Raw genomic sequence first — 17,571 nt, 5'->3', positions numbered from 1 at the left:
TTGCCGTTAAGTTACCGATCACATGAGCTGCATTCATGTGACCGCCGGTTCACGTGGTTCCTAAGATATAAAGAGAAGAGGAGGACCATTTAATTTCAGACTTAATCACAGAATTTGCGTTAATAGTAACAGACAGGTAAATGAAAGAGGGGAACCTGAAGATCTGAGGTTCACACTTACAGCTGACATACGAGCTACAGGTAAATGATTTATGTTTGTTGCTTTGTTCTCTGCTCCTTACCGTAGCTAGTTTCCGGTTATTAGACGTTACAGATTGTTTACACGGTGAGTTAGCAGTTAACAGCTAACCTAGCTAAATCCGTTACACTTTACATAAACTAGTGGAGAACACATAACGAACGGTATGTTCATCTAATATTTTTGGACGGACTAATTTAATACAAAAACAGTTCAATTCCAGTTTATTCTCATGGCTTTAAATGGTGGTGTTTTTGACTCCCTGGCCCATTTAGGCGTATGGTCAGAACAGAGGAGGTGATAAGATATGGGGTTGTCCAAACACACGGTGTAACCTCATGAATTAATGATTAGTGAAATCTGGCAGCACCTCCAAATAAAGAAAGAAAAGAACTTGAAACCTGAAGTTAAAATAAATATGATACATAATACTGAACCGTCAGGCACATTGATGCAACAGGGAAATGGAAAGTGAAACTAGGTTTTTATAAGAGCTGGAGGCAGCCATAATAAACTGGAATAGATTGACCTTTTGTGTAAAATGACCATAGACAACACAATTTCCAGTCTAAAAGAAAAAGGAGACATGAATGAAAAGTGAAGTTTGCACATTTTTTAAATGTTGAGTAAATCCAGCATTGGACTTCCTGTCAGTAGAGCTTTTTGACAGGGAATAAGGAAATGAGTTGTATCAGGCCGCAGACCAACGGAGAACACACAACACCATTTGGCATTATAGTTAAATATTACAGATTTCCAGTCTGTGTTGCCTTTTTAATCTATATGTGCATGTAAGATGAAAGATATGTGTGTAACTTCATGTTTTAAGAAATGCTGTACTTGTATAGTAGCTTTACACTACAGTACTTCCAGGTCTTTGTGCTGGAGACCTAAAGATGAATTTTATAGCATGAGAAGGAACATTACAGATCATTGCGTTGTTCCACCTACAGTACAGTATTTTATTTTTTATTTTTTTTAAACCCTGATTCCTGTAGTTTTGACATACAAACGAGTTCAAAGTCTTTCTTTTCAGAGGTACCTATACTGATCAGCGTTGTCCTGTTCATATTCTTATTGTTTAACAAAGATCCACTAAAGGGAAGAGAGAGTAGATGAACACAATGTTTAAAGGTCTCCTCCAGCTGAACTCAACCTAAAGCTGTAGGACTTATAATGTGAAGCTCATTATAAAGGTCGTGATGAGGAACTTAAATGTGTTGTCTCTGTGGCTTTGGTGCGGACTCATCTATGTCTTGATTTTAAATCTCCCACAAAGGGGAATGATTTCACACTTTTCACTAGATTCTCTTCTGCTTTCTCTGTAAAAGAAACGGGTCATACCCAAACAGGTGTGCTGACTTTTAACAGACGACTAACAAGACAGGCTCTTGTTCTCTAGAGAAAATCGTATGTGGCAGTGTGCCAATGAAAGCACAGAGGGGCCTATGAGTGATTAAGCTCCCATACAAGCCCATGTAAAATTGTGTTGGGCAACACACACACTGCAAATGTTGTTTGCTAATCTTGCTTGGAACACACAGGTTGGTACAATACAATCTCTGAATGCAAAAAAAAAAAAAAGAAGTGAATGTCTTTTTTTTTTTTTTGTTTGTCTAAAGGCTTTTGTTCTCCACTCCTGCTGTTTGGGTCTTAATACGTCATCTGTTGTCCTTTTTTATAAGGGTTTGAAGCCGCATGTTAGTTAATCTCATCATGTTTATAAAGAAGCACAGTGTCTGCACTGCTATTGATTTTGCTGGACTTGGAGCATCCTGTTTATCCTGAGCACACTCCATGCCTCTATATAATAGGCTACATTAGTATCACTAATAGGTCTTTTGTCTGGAGCTGATCTCAACTCTTACCTGTGCATTTTCCCTCTAATAATGTGGTCCCATGTCTACCATTTGATTTCAAACTCAGACCATTTGGGGCTTGCTCTCGCTTGTGAGGGTGTTGCTTTTTAAGTGGGAACTGAAACTCGGTCTATCTTGGTATCAAAAGTCTTGAGGGTAAATCATGGAAATGTTTATTGTACATGTGCGCCTGCTGATGCAGTGTGTTTAACCAGTTTAAAGATCTCTGATGAGCATGACTGAGGATAAGAGGTTTCCCCTGTGCTTCTATGTAAATTGTGTTTGCATGCTCCACTCGTAGCCGCAACCAGAGTGACGATGTCTAGTCGGCTGTGAATTTTGTTATCAGCCTAGTTTCAGGATTCAAGTATGTAAGTGTTTTAAGCATGTCATTGCGTTGTCTCAGACTTATTTTTATTTAATAATAATAATAAAAAAAGAGCGTCTACAATTTCCATAAACTGCTCCGTTATCCTACTGATATAGCCTCTTTCCCCGTTTTTTTTTTTTCTTCTGTTTTCAGTAGGTTTTTCTGACCTAGAATACCTTATTTATGTAAAGTCTTCTTCTTGTAGCTTTCTTTTCTATAATTGTTATCCCTTCAGTCTTGGTAAGGTTTAATGATTGAATCAGAATTTATACAATAAAATTACCATGGCTCAAGTATAATTTGTAACGTGAATAATGAATAAACGTTTCCTCTCCATTTTGTATTTTTCAGGCAAAATGTGGCGTGCCGCCTTCCTCTTATTGGCTGCCAGCTTGTCAGTGAGCCTGGCCAGACCCCACCTCCAACCACTATCCAGTGAGATGGTTAACTACATCAATAAGATCAACACTACCTGGAAGGTGTGTTTTTGTTTTCAAGATTCAAGATTTTTCATTTTTCAAGATTTGCCATTTGTGCACACACCAAACAGTCCAGGCACATTGGAATTGTTGGGCAGGCTCTTTGAGTCAAGTAAAAAGACTAAAGGGCAAAGAAAAGCATACCAACTAAAATAGAAAAAGATTATACAAGGTAAATGTATTAAAATAAAGTAAGACAAAAAAACTTAAATATGAACACTGTAACTGGAGGATACAACTATGGGGGATATTGCATTTGTAACGAGCATAAATATTGCACAGTATTTCTTTTCTTTATCTTGTTTTTCTTACCTTGGTAGCAGTTTTATTTGACTAAATCTACTTGCACTCCTGCAGGCTGGTCACAACTTCCATAATGTCGACTACAGTTATGTCAGGAGACTCTGCGGTACGATGCTGAAGGGACCTAAACTGCCAGTCATGTGAGTCTCACTTGTGAAACACAGGAAAGGAACAGATTACTACTCCATTATGCTTACATATCACTTTGCTGTGTGAGTATTTGCTGTGTTGTACACTAATTATACATACGTTTGCACAAAAACAAGCAGTGTCATGGACCAGAACTCTATACCCCACCTGCCCAATACAAAATGGGGAAAAGTACATCAAGTTTGCTTACACTGTAGTTGTGGTAGCGCACAGTAATACTTGACTCTATAACACCGTTTCCCTCTGCAGGGTTCAGTATGCTGGAGACCTGAAGCTGCCTAAGAACTTTGACTCCAGAGAGCAGTGGCCCAACTGTCCCACTCTGAAGGAGATCAGAGACCAGGGCTCCTGTGGATCCTGCTGGGTAAGATACAATCTCACTGCTCAAAAGATGTGACCACATTTAACTGGGGTTGAGGATTTTAGGTTCTTTTTTTATTTTTTTTGAAGTAACATATTATCCAGGGAATTTTGTTTATGACTTTGATTTGTGGTTAGTAATGTGCTGAGTCACACAAACACCTATGCTAAATTGTTGACATTCTTTTACAACTGATTGTAAATAAAAATGACTTCACTCTGTATACAGCCCCAAATCACCAATTGCATTTGTATGTCTGACATGTGTTGGTTGTTCTGCCCACAGGCGTTTGGCGCTGCAGAGGCCATCTCTGACCGTGTGTGTATCCACAGCAATGCCAAGGTTAGCGTGGAGATCTCCTCAGAGGATCTGCTGACCTGCTGCGACAGCTGTGGCATGGGGTGAGAGGCAGTAATGTGTGAAAGGTTTCACTACTATTTGTCTGCAAATGTCCCCAGTAGATGCTTGCAGTGACCTACATTATGTTGACCATTAATCCAGAGCTCATTAGCAAACCACATGATGTGGAATTTGAATTACTGGGTATTTAATGGGAGAAAAGAATGAATTCACTCAATACAGGCTCTCCAGTAAATTATCTGATAAGAAGATAGAAGTCCAAAATTGTATAGGAATGCATTTACTTTCAGTTTCATGCATTCATTTATGGTAGGCTGTTGACTTTGTTTCTAGAGCAACCACTAGCCTCAATGTAACCTTACATAAAGATGATTCCACTGAGATCCACACAATGACGTATGCATATTTTAAAGTGAGCACTGTTAATAAATCAGTTCTTGGTATCAGCAAATACCGTAGGAATAGGTAATATTCCGAATCTTTATTTTGTTAGGGAAAGGTTGGGTCGGTGCTTCCCTGATATTGTACAACATTTGGAGTTAGAGGCAGGGAGTACATAGTGGTTGTCTGTAAAAGTGGATTTTTTTCTCTCTCTTTTTAGATGTAATGGTGGCTACCCTTCAGCTGCCTGGGACTTCTGGACCAGTGCAGGGCTGGTCTCTGGAGGTCTCTATCAGTCCCACATTGGTGAGTTTTGTGTGCAAGACTTCCCACAGTGGTACACAGGTGTGGTGTCTACAGTTCTGATATTTGTGTCCTTGCTCTTTTTGTGTCTACAGGTTGTCAGCCCTACACCATCCCCCCCTGTGAACACCATGTGAATGGCACCAGACCCCCCTGCACTGGGGAGGGTGGAGACACACCCCAGTGCATCCAGAAGTGTGAAGCTGGATACACACCCGACTACCAAGCGGACAAGCACTTTGGTAAGAAAGAAAATACTTCCATAAATAAGGGGGATATTAAAGTTAAGCATGCTAACATTGTCTCTTGTCTTCTGTGATTTTCAAGGAAACATGTTTCTCGCTTTAGTTAGTTATATTATATTTAACTGTAATACTTGGAAGTGATTTGATGTTGCTCTGTTGATAAATGCAGTATAAAAAACAAAATGGAAAGTTTCTGAATAGTAAACGGACTCGGTTGAAGCATGATTTATTATGTTGAAATATGTAACACCATAGTGCATACATAAATGTTTTTGAATTAATCAATTAATTTCATTGGCAATTCAACTCAACTATTTTTGTAATGGGTATCATTAAATATAGAATCAAGTCACAAAATACTGTTATTAATCTATCACTAACGGGCATACATTTACACTGACTAGCTTAGACATGAATGGTATTTATTAGATCATTGATAATGACAACAGAACCAGTTAATCTACATATCCAGTCATGCCCCATTCATTTTGTATATCTTGTAATCTCTTGTATGTGCCAAAAGCAGTATGTTTATGATGTAAAATGGGCCTAACCCTCATGTTGGTGAACAAAGCTACACACACACACACACACACAGAGCGCAGGATCCTAACTCGAAGTGTGTTGCAGGTAAAACTTCTTACAGCGTGCTATCAGATGAAGAGCAGATTCAGAGTGAGATATACAAGAATGGCCCAGTAGAGGGAGCCTTCACCGTCTATGAAGACTTTGTGCAGTATAAGTCTGGTAAGAACATGAGCATCATTAACAGACAAATGTGGCAAAAACTCACAGCCACAAAGTCCTTGTACGCTCACAACCTGTTGAGCACAGGGTAAACACTGTGCTCGCATATCCAGGTGTGTATCAGCACATAACTGGGTCTGCTGTGGGTGGCCACGCCATCAAGATCCTGGGATGGGGAGAGGAGAATGGTGTTCCCTACTGGCTCTGTGCCAACTCCTGGAACACTGACTGGGGTGATAACGGTGAGCAGACACACATTACACATAGTATACATACATACATACATACATACATACATACATACATACATACATAACATTCACACGATAATCACTCTGGATTATAAACGGTAGCCCTCCTATTTACATGTGGGAAGGGAATATTTTAATGCCCCAACTGCAGCATCAACTGAACACATTATTGAATCAACATCCTGAAAGTTTCACACAACTTCTCATTCCTATCCAAAACTTAGATGACCATGTACAGCTGATACTATTTTTGCATAGTGGTACAGTATTGCTACGTTTAAGTAACATGATATGAATACTTGTCTGCAACAGGTTAAATATCAGTAAATCAACAATTGTACAATACGTTGCTATGTAAAACTCCTTGTACTGTGTATATACCTGGCAGCCCTTCTGAATATGAAACACAAATGCACATACCATATGTCCATATGTTCTTACACTTAAGATGAGGAGATATTTTATACTTACAAACATGCAATTGATGGTGTTGTGTAAAAGCTACCCTTTTTTTTTCAATGTATGTAAACTGGTCTGTTTCTGGTCTTCAGGATTCTTTAAGTTCCTGCGTGGATCGGATCACTGCGGTATTGAGTCCGAGATTGTGGCGGGGATTCCCAAATAAATTTTTGGTAAGACCACAAAACAACATGTAATGGCAATATTTTGTACCGGCCTCAAACAAACCTGTGTTTACTGTTTACCTATACAGTACAACTCTGCCATTTTGTTGCAACCTCCCTAATTTAATGTCATAAACCAAACTGGAGTGCATGGATTTATATTTGTGCGCAAGCCTCGTAGCTCTAAAATGACTGTCGACCCTATTCCACCCCAGTAGCTCCCATTTCAAGTCTGAGAGGCTATTGTCTTTGTGAAATCCTCAAAGGTTATGGATATGACTTGAAGTATGTGCCTTACTGACTCTTATGTTTTTTTTCTCTCTTGCAGGTTTTGAGCCGAGGTGCCCATTACATATTCAGTAGAGGACGACACGCTCAACTTGCCTGCTCTAGAAAGAACTTGTTTAACAGCTTTTAGACTTTTTAGTTAAGGCCCACTGATCACCTTGCACACATGGCATGTGGTTGTTGTTTTTTAAAGCAGACCAGAAAAAAATAATTTAGGTGGATTAGCAGATGTATCACTGTAATTGAATGTTTTGAATGTCAAATCAAAAATTTGCACAGGAGGAAATCGTTTTTTAAAAATGAATATGAACATTTCATTTGATCTCAGGTGATTCAAAGCAGACTGTCACTGTTGTAGAATTTCATTTTTTCCCCTCTTGTCCCTATTCTGCTCTTGGAAAGTGTGGAGCATCTCAAGACTCTGCCCAATGTAGCAGAGGTCAGTTTGTTTTTAATGTTTTTAATTTTTAATGATCACAGCTTTCATATTTGATATTTTTATTCAATATTACTTCTCGGTGCCACAAATGCCACTCCATAATGTTAGGTACTCATTGTGATTGGTGCCTGTTATCGTTTTTTTTAGTATCGGATGAGAAATTTTGACTTTTTTATATGGTGGTGGTTGAGGTGTTTTTATTGTCTGCCTGTGTTGATCAACATATTGGCACATGAACTGTTCTGAATTAAATAAAACAATATTTGGTTCCCAATGTGGTGTTGTTACTCTTGAATATCATGCTGGCATTTGAAATGTTTTGATGGTTTGCACGCCTGATGGAATTGACTCTCAGAAAAATTAAAATGACCAAGAAAATGTGGGCTGAGATACAATCGATAAATGGATAAGCAGATGTGAGTCAAAACTATTATGATGGTGGTTAATAAATGTTGTAGGTGTCTGCTGTTTCTGACTTTTAATCCAAAAAGGTGTAATAAAAAGACGGACTTACAGTAATGGGTGGTGGTTTTGTGACAAACATTCATTCTGAAGCACCTATTTTATTTTATTTTTTTTATGTAATGTGAGCATTATATATAATATATATATTTTTATGTAATGTGAGAGATAGATATATATATATATCTATATATATCTATCTCTATCTCTATCTGTGTGAGCATGACCAACTAAAAAAAATATCTACTTTCTGGGCCAATAATAATGGGAAAACAAAGCTGCAAATTATAGTCGATAGAGTAAATATAACGGATGCAAAAACACTCCTGAAGTTAAACTTTTTGAGAAGATCAGGATGTGTTTTAAGCACTGCCACTTCCGCCTTGTTGTCTGTAGGCAAACACAAACACTCCCCCTTCATAATAGAGTTGTTTGTTTTGGATACAGGCGTCTACCCATTATCCTACCGGAAAGCGAGGCTTGAGTACAAAACTAAAGAAGCCTCATTTTATAAAATGATATTGGACGTAGTTGTTTACACCTCCATGGTTTACACAGACTGAAACACAGTTGAAGTGACCGGTGACGTTTTCAGGATTCTGCTTAGTATTCGTGCGGTACGTCCGGGACACTCCGGCTCCCAAAACAAACAGGCAACCCAACGCACGGCTCCCTAGGTCGAGCTGGTCGAAAGTGCTTGTTCATCACTGGCAGCAGGGAAGCCACCGTAGCTAGTGAGACAGCGAGCGATGGAGGCTGGAGGCCGGGCTTCGTGGATGAAATATGGGCCTGTTGTGTCCCTGTTTGTGGTTCTCTTTGCCTTCTGGTTCCGGTCACCCCAGAATGCAATACTAGACGATAGGCTGGACACCGTTCTGTCCTCTCTTCTCCGGGCTGAAGGCAAAGTCGGGGTGAATAACGTCGCCAGACCGAAAGTGGCTGTTGGTGAGTGCAAGTGGTCTGAGCTAGCTAGCGTTATATAGCCTAATTTAGGGGTTTAAGAGTTTCTGGGTTAATAGTCGATTAGTTTAAAAATGAATGGGATCCATAATAGCTGGCATTAGTTTAAAAGCTGCTCCTAATGAAATAACTTTGAATGCATTAACGTTAATTGCTGCCTCCTGCTAACACAGAAACAAGTTGATTGCTAACCATGTAACTAAGATGGAATTGTCTAACGTCAATGTTGATGTTTTAACGTTAACCTAAAACAAACTTAAGTGGGTATTGGAAATTATAAAAAAAAAAAAAAAATTAAAAAGAAAGTATAGGGAAGACTGTGTTTGTAAACTGACAATAACGTTAGCCAAGTTACCTAGCTATACAGTTCCTTTTTCCGTGAATATTTAGGCGCTTCGTCAGCAAATGACTGAGCAAGTGAAAGCAAGGAGATCTGAACTAATGTTGAAGCCAGACAAACAGTGGAGTGGAGTTTGGTGAATGAAAAGATGGAGGTTACAGGGAGTTGACCATGAATGATTTGCATAATCACCAGTGATCTCAGTTTATAGAGTTCAGTTCTGAACAGGGACCGTCCATCAACCAACAGGACACCACAGAGAACTGATGAGGGGCAAAGACAATTGTATGGAGATATGGGCAGGTGGTGCCAATATTTGTACCATAAATGTGGCTGAACTAAGCTATAGTAACACAAGTCTGCCTTCTGTCACTTGTACAGATGGTAGCCTCAGTGTGACATGTCTAATACAAAATATACTAGTTAAATAGTGAAAGCAGGTGGTGAATTGTAGGGATGCACTAACCACTGTGGCTGTAGTTAAAAACAATCTTGTAGGTTTCCGGCCCTGGATATGGCTTGCGCATGTTGACCACAAGTTGACAGCAAGTTAACAGCTCCATGGTCTCGTACCTGCACCTTAAACAAACGCCTGGGATAGCTAATGTGCCACAAGTGAAACACACAGCAGTCTGTGGTGTCTGTCTTGCCTTGTAATGTAATTAATGCAAATTAACCGTGAGCACAAAGTGGGTTAGCAGTATTAACTACCTTACCTGACAAACTGCGTCAGACAGTTTCAGCAAACGGCATAATGACCCATGTCTTGATTGGCATGATCTAATCCTCAAATCTTTGTCCTTTGAGCCTTGTTACAAACCCCCAACAAAGGCAATCACCATATCTGTCCAACCTTTAACCAGTTCAACAACAGGCTCAGCCACACAGTCAGACCCGTTAAGCCTAGTCACACATCCCTGATTAGTTTGATCTAATCCTTTTGTATTGCTATTAGGTGCTTCAGATGGTGAATTGGAGTGAATTGGATTACAAAATAATGACAAATACTGGCCTGTTGACTATCAACCAAAGTGTGTGTGTGTGTGTGTGTGTGTGTGTGTGTGTGTGTGTGTGTGTGGGAGGGGGGGTGGTTAGAGAGGGGATGACACACACCAAAGGGGCCATTGGTCGAATTCAAACCCAGGCCGCTGCCAAGGACTCACCTTTCATGGTGTGCACGCTCTACCAGGTGAGCAAGAGGTGGCACCTTGTGTGGATGTCTCTCTGCTCAGTTTACTAAAGCTGCACAATGGCATTATCCTTCTCTTTGCCCTATTTGTACTGAAGTGTTGAAAAGAAAATAGGGAATACATAATCGTCTCCCTGTCATTGTTTCCACTGGAGGCCATCTCTTCATCTCCTTATCCTTCTTGGCTCCAGATTTTAAGTCGTATACCTGCTTCTGGCCATGGTTTTTATCACATATGTATCTCTCTTTGTCTTTCTTTCTATGCCCTTCTCCCTCATCCACAGGTTTTGGAGGTTGTGTTGACCTGATAGTGGACGGGGTATCGTTGCTTAATAAGATTGGCCTCCCTCCCACAGACCAGCCCCTACATCATGACTACATAGAAAATGAAGTGCAGCTGGCTCAGAGCTTTGCCTACTTCTTTGCACCAGGAGCTGCTGCAGAGTAAGTGTTGGCAGTTAAAATAGCCTAGTTGTGGTCTAGTTAATTAAGCCTTAATTCACAGTATTGTAATATAAATGTACATGAACAAGTGCTCGTACAACTATTTGAATAGTTTAGTCTATGACTGGTTATCTGAATTCTTTTGTTTATATAAAAGGTGTGTCTGTCTGTTTTTGTAATCAAATAATAATGAGGGGTAACTTAAAGTAAATAAATACTTGGTAAGGGAGACCAGCCTAGAGCAAATTTAAAATAGTTTATTTGTTGAACTCCTCAGGCCTTTATTCTCTATGTGATGTGACAAGACCGTGAAGTCAGAAATATTTTAGCTTTTATCAGAAGGGTGCCACGGTTTAAATGGTTTTTCAGGTGTTCATTGGTTAAGGGGGCAAGGCATATTTATTTATACAGCTCATTTCATACACATTGGCAATTTAAAAATGCTTTACAAATTGCATAAAAGAACTACAACATAAGACAAAAAAGAAGAGATGTTCAGAGGAAATGATGTCGGTACTTTCAAGTTTCAACATTGTTTCACTATTGTTTTGCTTTTCGTTTGTCTTGCAGGCGTTTTATGCTAAATGATACCCTATTCAGTGAGCTGGTCGAAGCGTCCCGTGACTTACCTGGAAACAGATGGGCAGTAGGCGGCAATGCCCCGGTGATGGCTGGTCGCATGGCAACTGAAGGATGTGATTTATTGCTAGGGGGAAGTTTCAGCCCCGATTTTATTGATGTCCTGTCCCAGCACATAACAGGTACACCGATACATACTTGTACACCTACCTCTACTTCCCCCTGTCTTCTATACTTCCATGCCTGTACTAACCTACCTTTGTCTTTCCAGTGGCAGGTAACATAGTAGAAGAGCCAGACATTCATCTGATCCTGGAGTATCCATCTGGTGCTAGCTGGGGTAACTATACCTCACGTAGAGCCAACAGGTATGTGTTAGTTGAGCATTTGATATTTTGAGTATTTTCAAGGATCACTCAGGTGACCTGTATATGTGAGTGTTTCAGCCCAGAGACACATATCTCCACCATGCACAGTACAGTAGGCTGAATTAAATGAATGCTGGGAGTAATAGAACCAAGTGTTCTATGTGTGCACATACATATTTATGAATGTAAGCCTCTGCGGTATTTGAAGCGGACCGTGTTTGTCTCTGTAGATATATCGTCCACAGCGATGACCATAACCCCTACCTGGACTCCATGGCGGAGTTTGCTAAGAAACTCAAAGACTTCGACCCAGATCTTCTGGTAGTGGGTGGGCTGCAAATGATGGATAACTTCCCCTTCCAGTCAGGTAAGAGGTTATTAGTTGCTGAACATGCAGCAGTTGTGTCCGCTGCTTTGTTTCGCACAACTGAAATGGAATAGTGCTAAACGTTTGTCGGATGTCAGTTAGTTTTTCACTTAACCCTGTGTGAGTTTGCTGAAATAAAAGGTATGTTTTAGAAAATCGTGGATTTCACTTTACGTTAAAGGAACTTGTCTATTCTGAGTTGCACTTAAAGGTGACACAAGGCCTTGTACTAATTTGAAATTTGTGAGTTTAATACAGTCAAGTGAAAGGAGTGCTTGTTCCACATGACTCCATCTTCTCTCATCTTTGTTTCCTTTACTCCTTATTGTCTGGCTTCCTTTTGTCTGAATTTCTTTTCTTCTCTTTCCACCTATTCCTTTCATTATTCCAGGTGAGCGGGACGCTCTCCTGTCCCGCCTGGCCGACCTCCTGTCCTCCTCGTCTCCACAGATTGGAGTCCATTTTGAGATGGCCAGTTTTGTAGAAGAGAGTATAATGGAAGACCTACTCCACTATGTCATCCCCTATGTATGTATGACTGTTGAATTAATCAACAAATTAATTCATATGGAAGGAGACTAGAACAATTACACAAACAAAGTTCATCACAAAAAAAATATATAGTGAGCTTAAAAGGTACAAGATGTCTGGCAAATAATGCCAGGTAGTTTGAAACTAGATTTGCTTAGTTAAATTTGTATTTGCCTTCCTGTATTGTTTGTTTCCTTTTTTACATCCTTTTTGTATTTACATGTTTATATTAGTTTGTTTATTGTATTGCTGTATTTAAAAAATTCTGTATGTTCTGGCCACTCCCTAAAACTATTAAAATAAAAAATGTAGTAAGTAAATGTAGTAGTAAATGTTATCGTTCTGGCCCATTTTATCAATAGTCATTAATAATTCCAAAGTATTGTCTGTTTAGTCACATGCTAACATATACAGAAACTTCTCAAAACTGTTGCCTTGATTGCAGTCAAAACAGTGAGTGTAGAATTCCTCTCAGCTCTGCAAAATAACAGACAACAGTGGAGTGCAGTATGACATCTACAGTACCTGACACAGAACTATGTTTAGAGATCACATTATAGCCACTAATTGAGTTTTTTAGATTTAGATTAAATGATACCTGCCACGTTGATCACTATGAAAGAAAATGTCTCAATGCAGCGTTATGGCTTCTGTTTGTTTTCATGAAGATGCACAGTTCAGTTAAAGGATGATCTTAGTTTAGGTTCAATCACTCATCCTGATTCTGCTTTCTTAGGCGGACTCTTTAGGGATGAATGAACAGGAGCTTCCCAACCTGCTCAGTCTGCTTAAAGGCTCCAACATCACAGTGTTGTCAGACCCTAACCCTCGTGTAGCTACTGTCCTCGACCAAATGAGGGAGGTCTATCGCATCATAAACCAGCGCTCCAAAGATGCCAGTGCAGAAAGTGACACAAACGGTGCAAAAGCCAAGCCGCTGACTCGGCTCCACGTCCACACGCTGGCCTTTCAGGCCATGATTGTGACACGCGGCTCCCAGTGGAAGAACACCATGTCCGCCACCGCCAAGGCCTCTCTCACAGCGAACCGCCATGTCTGTGGCTCGAACGACATTGACCCCAGCAAGGCGAGGCTCATCATGGACGACTCCTTCTCTGTTAGCCGGCGGGAGGGCAGCCAGCGTATCCCTCTTCAGGAGACCAGACCTGTCAGCTGCTGGGATGAGGAGGACTATGAGATCTGCGTAGCACCAGTGCTGGTGTGCACTGAGGTTTACCAAACTGCAGGCGGAGGGGACAACATCTCAGCCGCTGGCCTGGTGCTGCAGATCTAGTAGAAGGACACTATATGGTCTATCTGTGTGTAGTGACTCTGGAAACGTGATCTAGGTGTGATGCAAAGTAACCGGCAAACATGGGTACGGAAAGTGAAATGTATCAGGCTAATGCGGTCACCCTGGCAGCTCATGGCCTAGGTGGACCATAAGGGAAACTGATTATCATTCATAGGGGTCAGATGATGGGATGCAGTAGTTAATAATCAGGTGCAGTTAAAACCTGCTCAAGTGAAAGATAAAAGTTTTGTAAATTGAGTAAAGTCAATCCCCAAGTCATTGTTGTCCATCATCTGACTCCTGTCCTACTCTACTTCTCCAAGGCCTAATAAGACTTGGGCCTTCAGCCAGGATTAGATAAAGAGGGATGAAGTTTTGTTGTAGCTGACAAAGCTGCAGGATAAATTCTCTTTAAACCTGTAACTCCACTATGCAGCAACCTCTTACAGAGTTGTTTAAATGCTGAAATAGCTGAATCTTCTGTTTCTTGGAAGCAGGTTTATCAGGTGTCGCCTAAAATCTACAGTTCCATCCAGTAAATGGGGCTTTGCCTATCCCTGCCTTGCAGCACATGCAGTTTCAACTTAAGGGTTAAAAGTTAACATCATGTCACTTTTAAAAGATCACATCTAAACCCTTTTTTTATTTAATTTTTTATGAGATGGCTCTGTCCTGCCGCTTCCCTCTCCTATCGCATTCTCAAAGGCAAAGAAAGATTTTATAGTAGAAAGCTAGTGAGGTTATTGCCTCCTGTTCTTCCTAATATATGTGAAAAATGTGCATATTGGTTTGGTTGTGTTTGATTTGTTTTAAGATTGTCATTCTGTGTGTCGGTTGCAGTGCAATAATGCAAAAACAATGTAAAGAAACCACTGTTGGTAGCTGGATATGATGTCGAAAACCTCTCTACCTCCATGCTATTTTTGTTTCTCCCCTTTTCCGATTACTCTTTTTGTCACTTTTTTAAAAACATTTCTATTATACGTCACATCTCTTATTATTAAGGACCAAAATAACCAGTGTGGACTGCCCCTGATAACATTGCTGGAAGGAGAAGTTACTGGCAGCCAGTTCTCATGTTCTCATATCATATGGCTGCATACAGTGGAACACAATCTCATCTCTAGTTTTAGGTTATTTCTTTAAAAAAGAGGGCTTAGCAATATGAAATTGTAAGCTTGACTTGCTAGCTTGAATGGTGTCACCATGAATCCCCTATATCTGTGGAATATTGGAACACACAGTAAATATAATATTTTAGTCTTCATCTTACTTGTAGTAGGATTAGAAGCGGAATAACACTCCCCTAATGAAATAAGTGAAAATGGGGCCCTGCCTCTAATTGGCCACACAACTCCCATTTCACTTTTTTCAGGGTTAAAATCGCTTTTATCTGAAACTTTATGCGACTGGACTTGAATGGGAATTAAGCCTTTTTTCTTTCTATGTACAAATCAAACATTCCACCACTGACCCAGCTTTTTATTTTCTTTATACAACATGTTTACACTTCAACATGCAAGTAGAGCTTTTTTTCTTTTCTTGATTACACAATTAAATTAGTTTCTTAAAACATGCTTGTCAAAATCCCTTCAGCGAGGAACGCATTTATTCATGTTACAATGCAACAAGTATGAGCTAAAGAAATCCCTTTAAATCTTTCCTCTTTGTGTTGAGACTGTACTAATTGTATGCTGTTTGATTGTGCTGATGGTAAATGAGCCTTATTCTGTTTTGACTTTTGGCGTTTAGTCGAAAAGGGATTTTTAATACAGACCTTTTCTATTACTATAGGTGTATGTATTATTTTCTGATTTCTTTGTCTTAATTAGGTAATTGGAAGACAAGAGTTAACGGGTCATGTTTTTACTGTGAAATGAAATCTCAGCATGCTTTCATGTTCGGATAGAGAAGTGCTTGTGTTTTCTACCATATCATATACTTATCTAAGCTTTAGATAAGATTCATGTCACCTATGTTCCAAAGCTGTGTTCAACTGTTTTGTGCATGTTAAATATTCAATTCAGAATCACCTAAGATAAAATGCTATGCTGCTAAAGCTGTCATTGCTTTGTTTATTTTCTCATACTTGGGATCATTTATTGATCAGGCCATCATGGCTGCATCCTGCAGTTGTTTAAGCTCATACTTTGGACAAGTAAGCACTCGATTTTGTCTTCTAGACGAGTACTATGGGATAGTCACGCCATGGCTTCTTTGTCACAACATCATAACACGCCGTGATGAAGGTCGTTTTCCTTTCTTCACCCTCCCAACATTGAATACATTTCATTTCCCGTTTGTTCATTGGCTGCACGTACTGTCTAATCATCTTGCCAAATGGATAACCAGACTACCTCCTGTTTATGATACCACCACTGGGCCCAGATATAATCACCGAACAAGGAATCTTCTCAGTAGAGTTACAGAAAATTTCTATTTTGATCCTGTCTGTCAGAGATTTTGTATTGGCAGACTTGTACCCTGCAGCTTGCTGAGGGCTTCGCCCAACACGTTGAGAAGAATTAGAATTAAGAATTACATAAAGACCTTATTTTATTACTGCTACATGTTGTGTCGTGTCATGTCCATTTGTACACAATCGCTCCATTCTTAGAGATTTTAATAAGAAATACACTCACCTAAAGGATTATTAGGATCACCATACTAATACCGTGTTTGACCCCCTTTCGCCTTCAGAACTGCCTTAATTCTTTGTGGCATTGATTCAACAAGGTGCTGGAAGAATTCTTTAGAAATGTTGGCCCATATTGATAGGATAGCATCCCCCACACCATTACACCACCACTACCACCAGCCTGCCCAGTGGTCACAAGGCATGATGGATCCATGTTCTCATTCTGTTTACGCCAAATTCTGACTCTACCATCTGAATGTCTCAACAGAAATCGAGACTCATCAGACCAGGCAACATTTTTCCAGTCTTCTACTGTCTAATTTTGGTGAGCTTGTGCAAACTGTAGCCTCATTTTCCTATTTTTAGTGCCGATGAGTGGTACCCGGTGGGGTCTTCTGCTGGTGTAGCCCATCCGACTCAAGGTTGTGCGTGTTGTGTTGTTGCTTTGCTGCATACCTCGGTTGTAACGAGTGGTTATTTGAGTCAAAGTTGATCTTCTATCAGCTTGAATCAGTCAGCCCATTCTCCTCTGAACTCCGGCATCAACAAGGCATTTTCGCCCACAGGACTGCCGCATACTGGATGTTTTTCCTTTTTCAGACCATTCTTTGTAAACCCTAGAAATGGTTGTGCGTGAAAATCCCAGTAACTGAGTAGATTGTGAAATACTCAGACCAGCCCGTCTGGCACCAACAACCATGCCACGCTCAAAGTTGCTTAGATCACCTTTCTTTCCCATTCTGACATTCAGTTTGGAGTTCAGGAGATTGTCTAGACCAGGACCACACCCCTAAATGCATTGAAGCAGCGGCCATGTGATTGGTTGATTAGATAATTGCATTAACGAGAAATTTAACAGGTGTTCCTAACAATCCTTTAGGTGAGTGTAAACCCTTTGAGAAATCTAGCTTCACCTGCACAATAATACACTGCAGTTTATTTTAATTTTATTTTTTAAGACCCAGTACTATGCCTCAGCCTCTATTTTGAACCCAGGTCCTGGGTTTGGGACAGCAGAAAACTCTCTTAAATACAAACAATA

The 17,571-nt window shown here is 40.0% G+C and overlaps 2 protein-coding genes across 2 annotated transcripts; both read left to right on the top strand.

Annotated features, from left to right (window-relative positions):
- Positions 1–7,631, top strand: ctsba (cathepsin Ba). The gene is made up of 11 exons (XM_078251285.1): positions 1–200; positions 2,779–2,906; positions 3,264–3,349; positions 3,609–3,723; positions 4,006–4,121; positions 4,682–4,767; positions 4,860–5,006; positions 5,640–5,756; positions 5,870–5,998; positions 6,559–6,639; positions 6,959–7,631. The coding sequence occupies exons 2-10, from the start codon at positions 2,784–2,786 to the stop codon at positions 6,630–6,632; spliced, it is 993 nt and encodes a 330-aa protein (XP_078107411.1). The 5' UTR covers positions 1–200; positions 2,779–2,783; the 3' UTR covers positions 6,633–6,639; positions 6,959–7,631.
- A 661-nt stretch (positions 7,632–8,292) lies between these two features.
- Positions 8,293–15,954, top strand: adpgk2 (ADP-dependent glucokinase 2). Its single transcript, XM_078251272.1, has 7 exons — positions 8,293–8,764; positions 10,593–10,752; positions 11,323–11,513; positions 11,603–11,699; positions 11,930–12,066; positions 12,458–12,594; positions 13,334–15,954. The coding sequence occupies exons 1-7, from the start codon at positions 8,569–8,571 to the stop codon at positions 13,889–13,891; spliced, it is 1,476 nt and encodes a 491-aa protein (XP_078107398.1). The 5' UTR covers positions 8,293–8,568; the 3' UTR covers positions 13,892–15,954.
- The last annotated feature ends 1,617 nt before the right edge of the window (positions 15,955–17,571 follow it).

This window comes from Sander vitreus, chromosome 1 (assembly GCF_031162955.1).
Source record: "Sander vitreus isolate 19-12246 chromosome 1, sanVit1, whole genome shotgun sequence".
Classification (NCBI taxonomy): Eukaryota; Metazoa; Chordata; class Actinopteri; order Perciformes; family Percidae; genus Sander; species Sander vitreus.
Note: the sequence above shows the minus strand (reverse complement) of the source record. Positions and strands in the feature narration are given on the sequence as shown.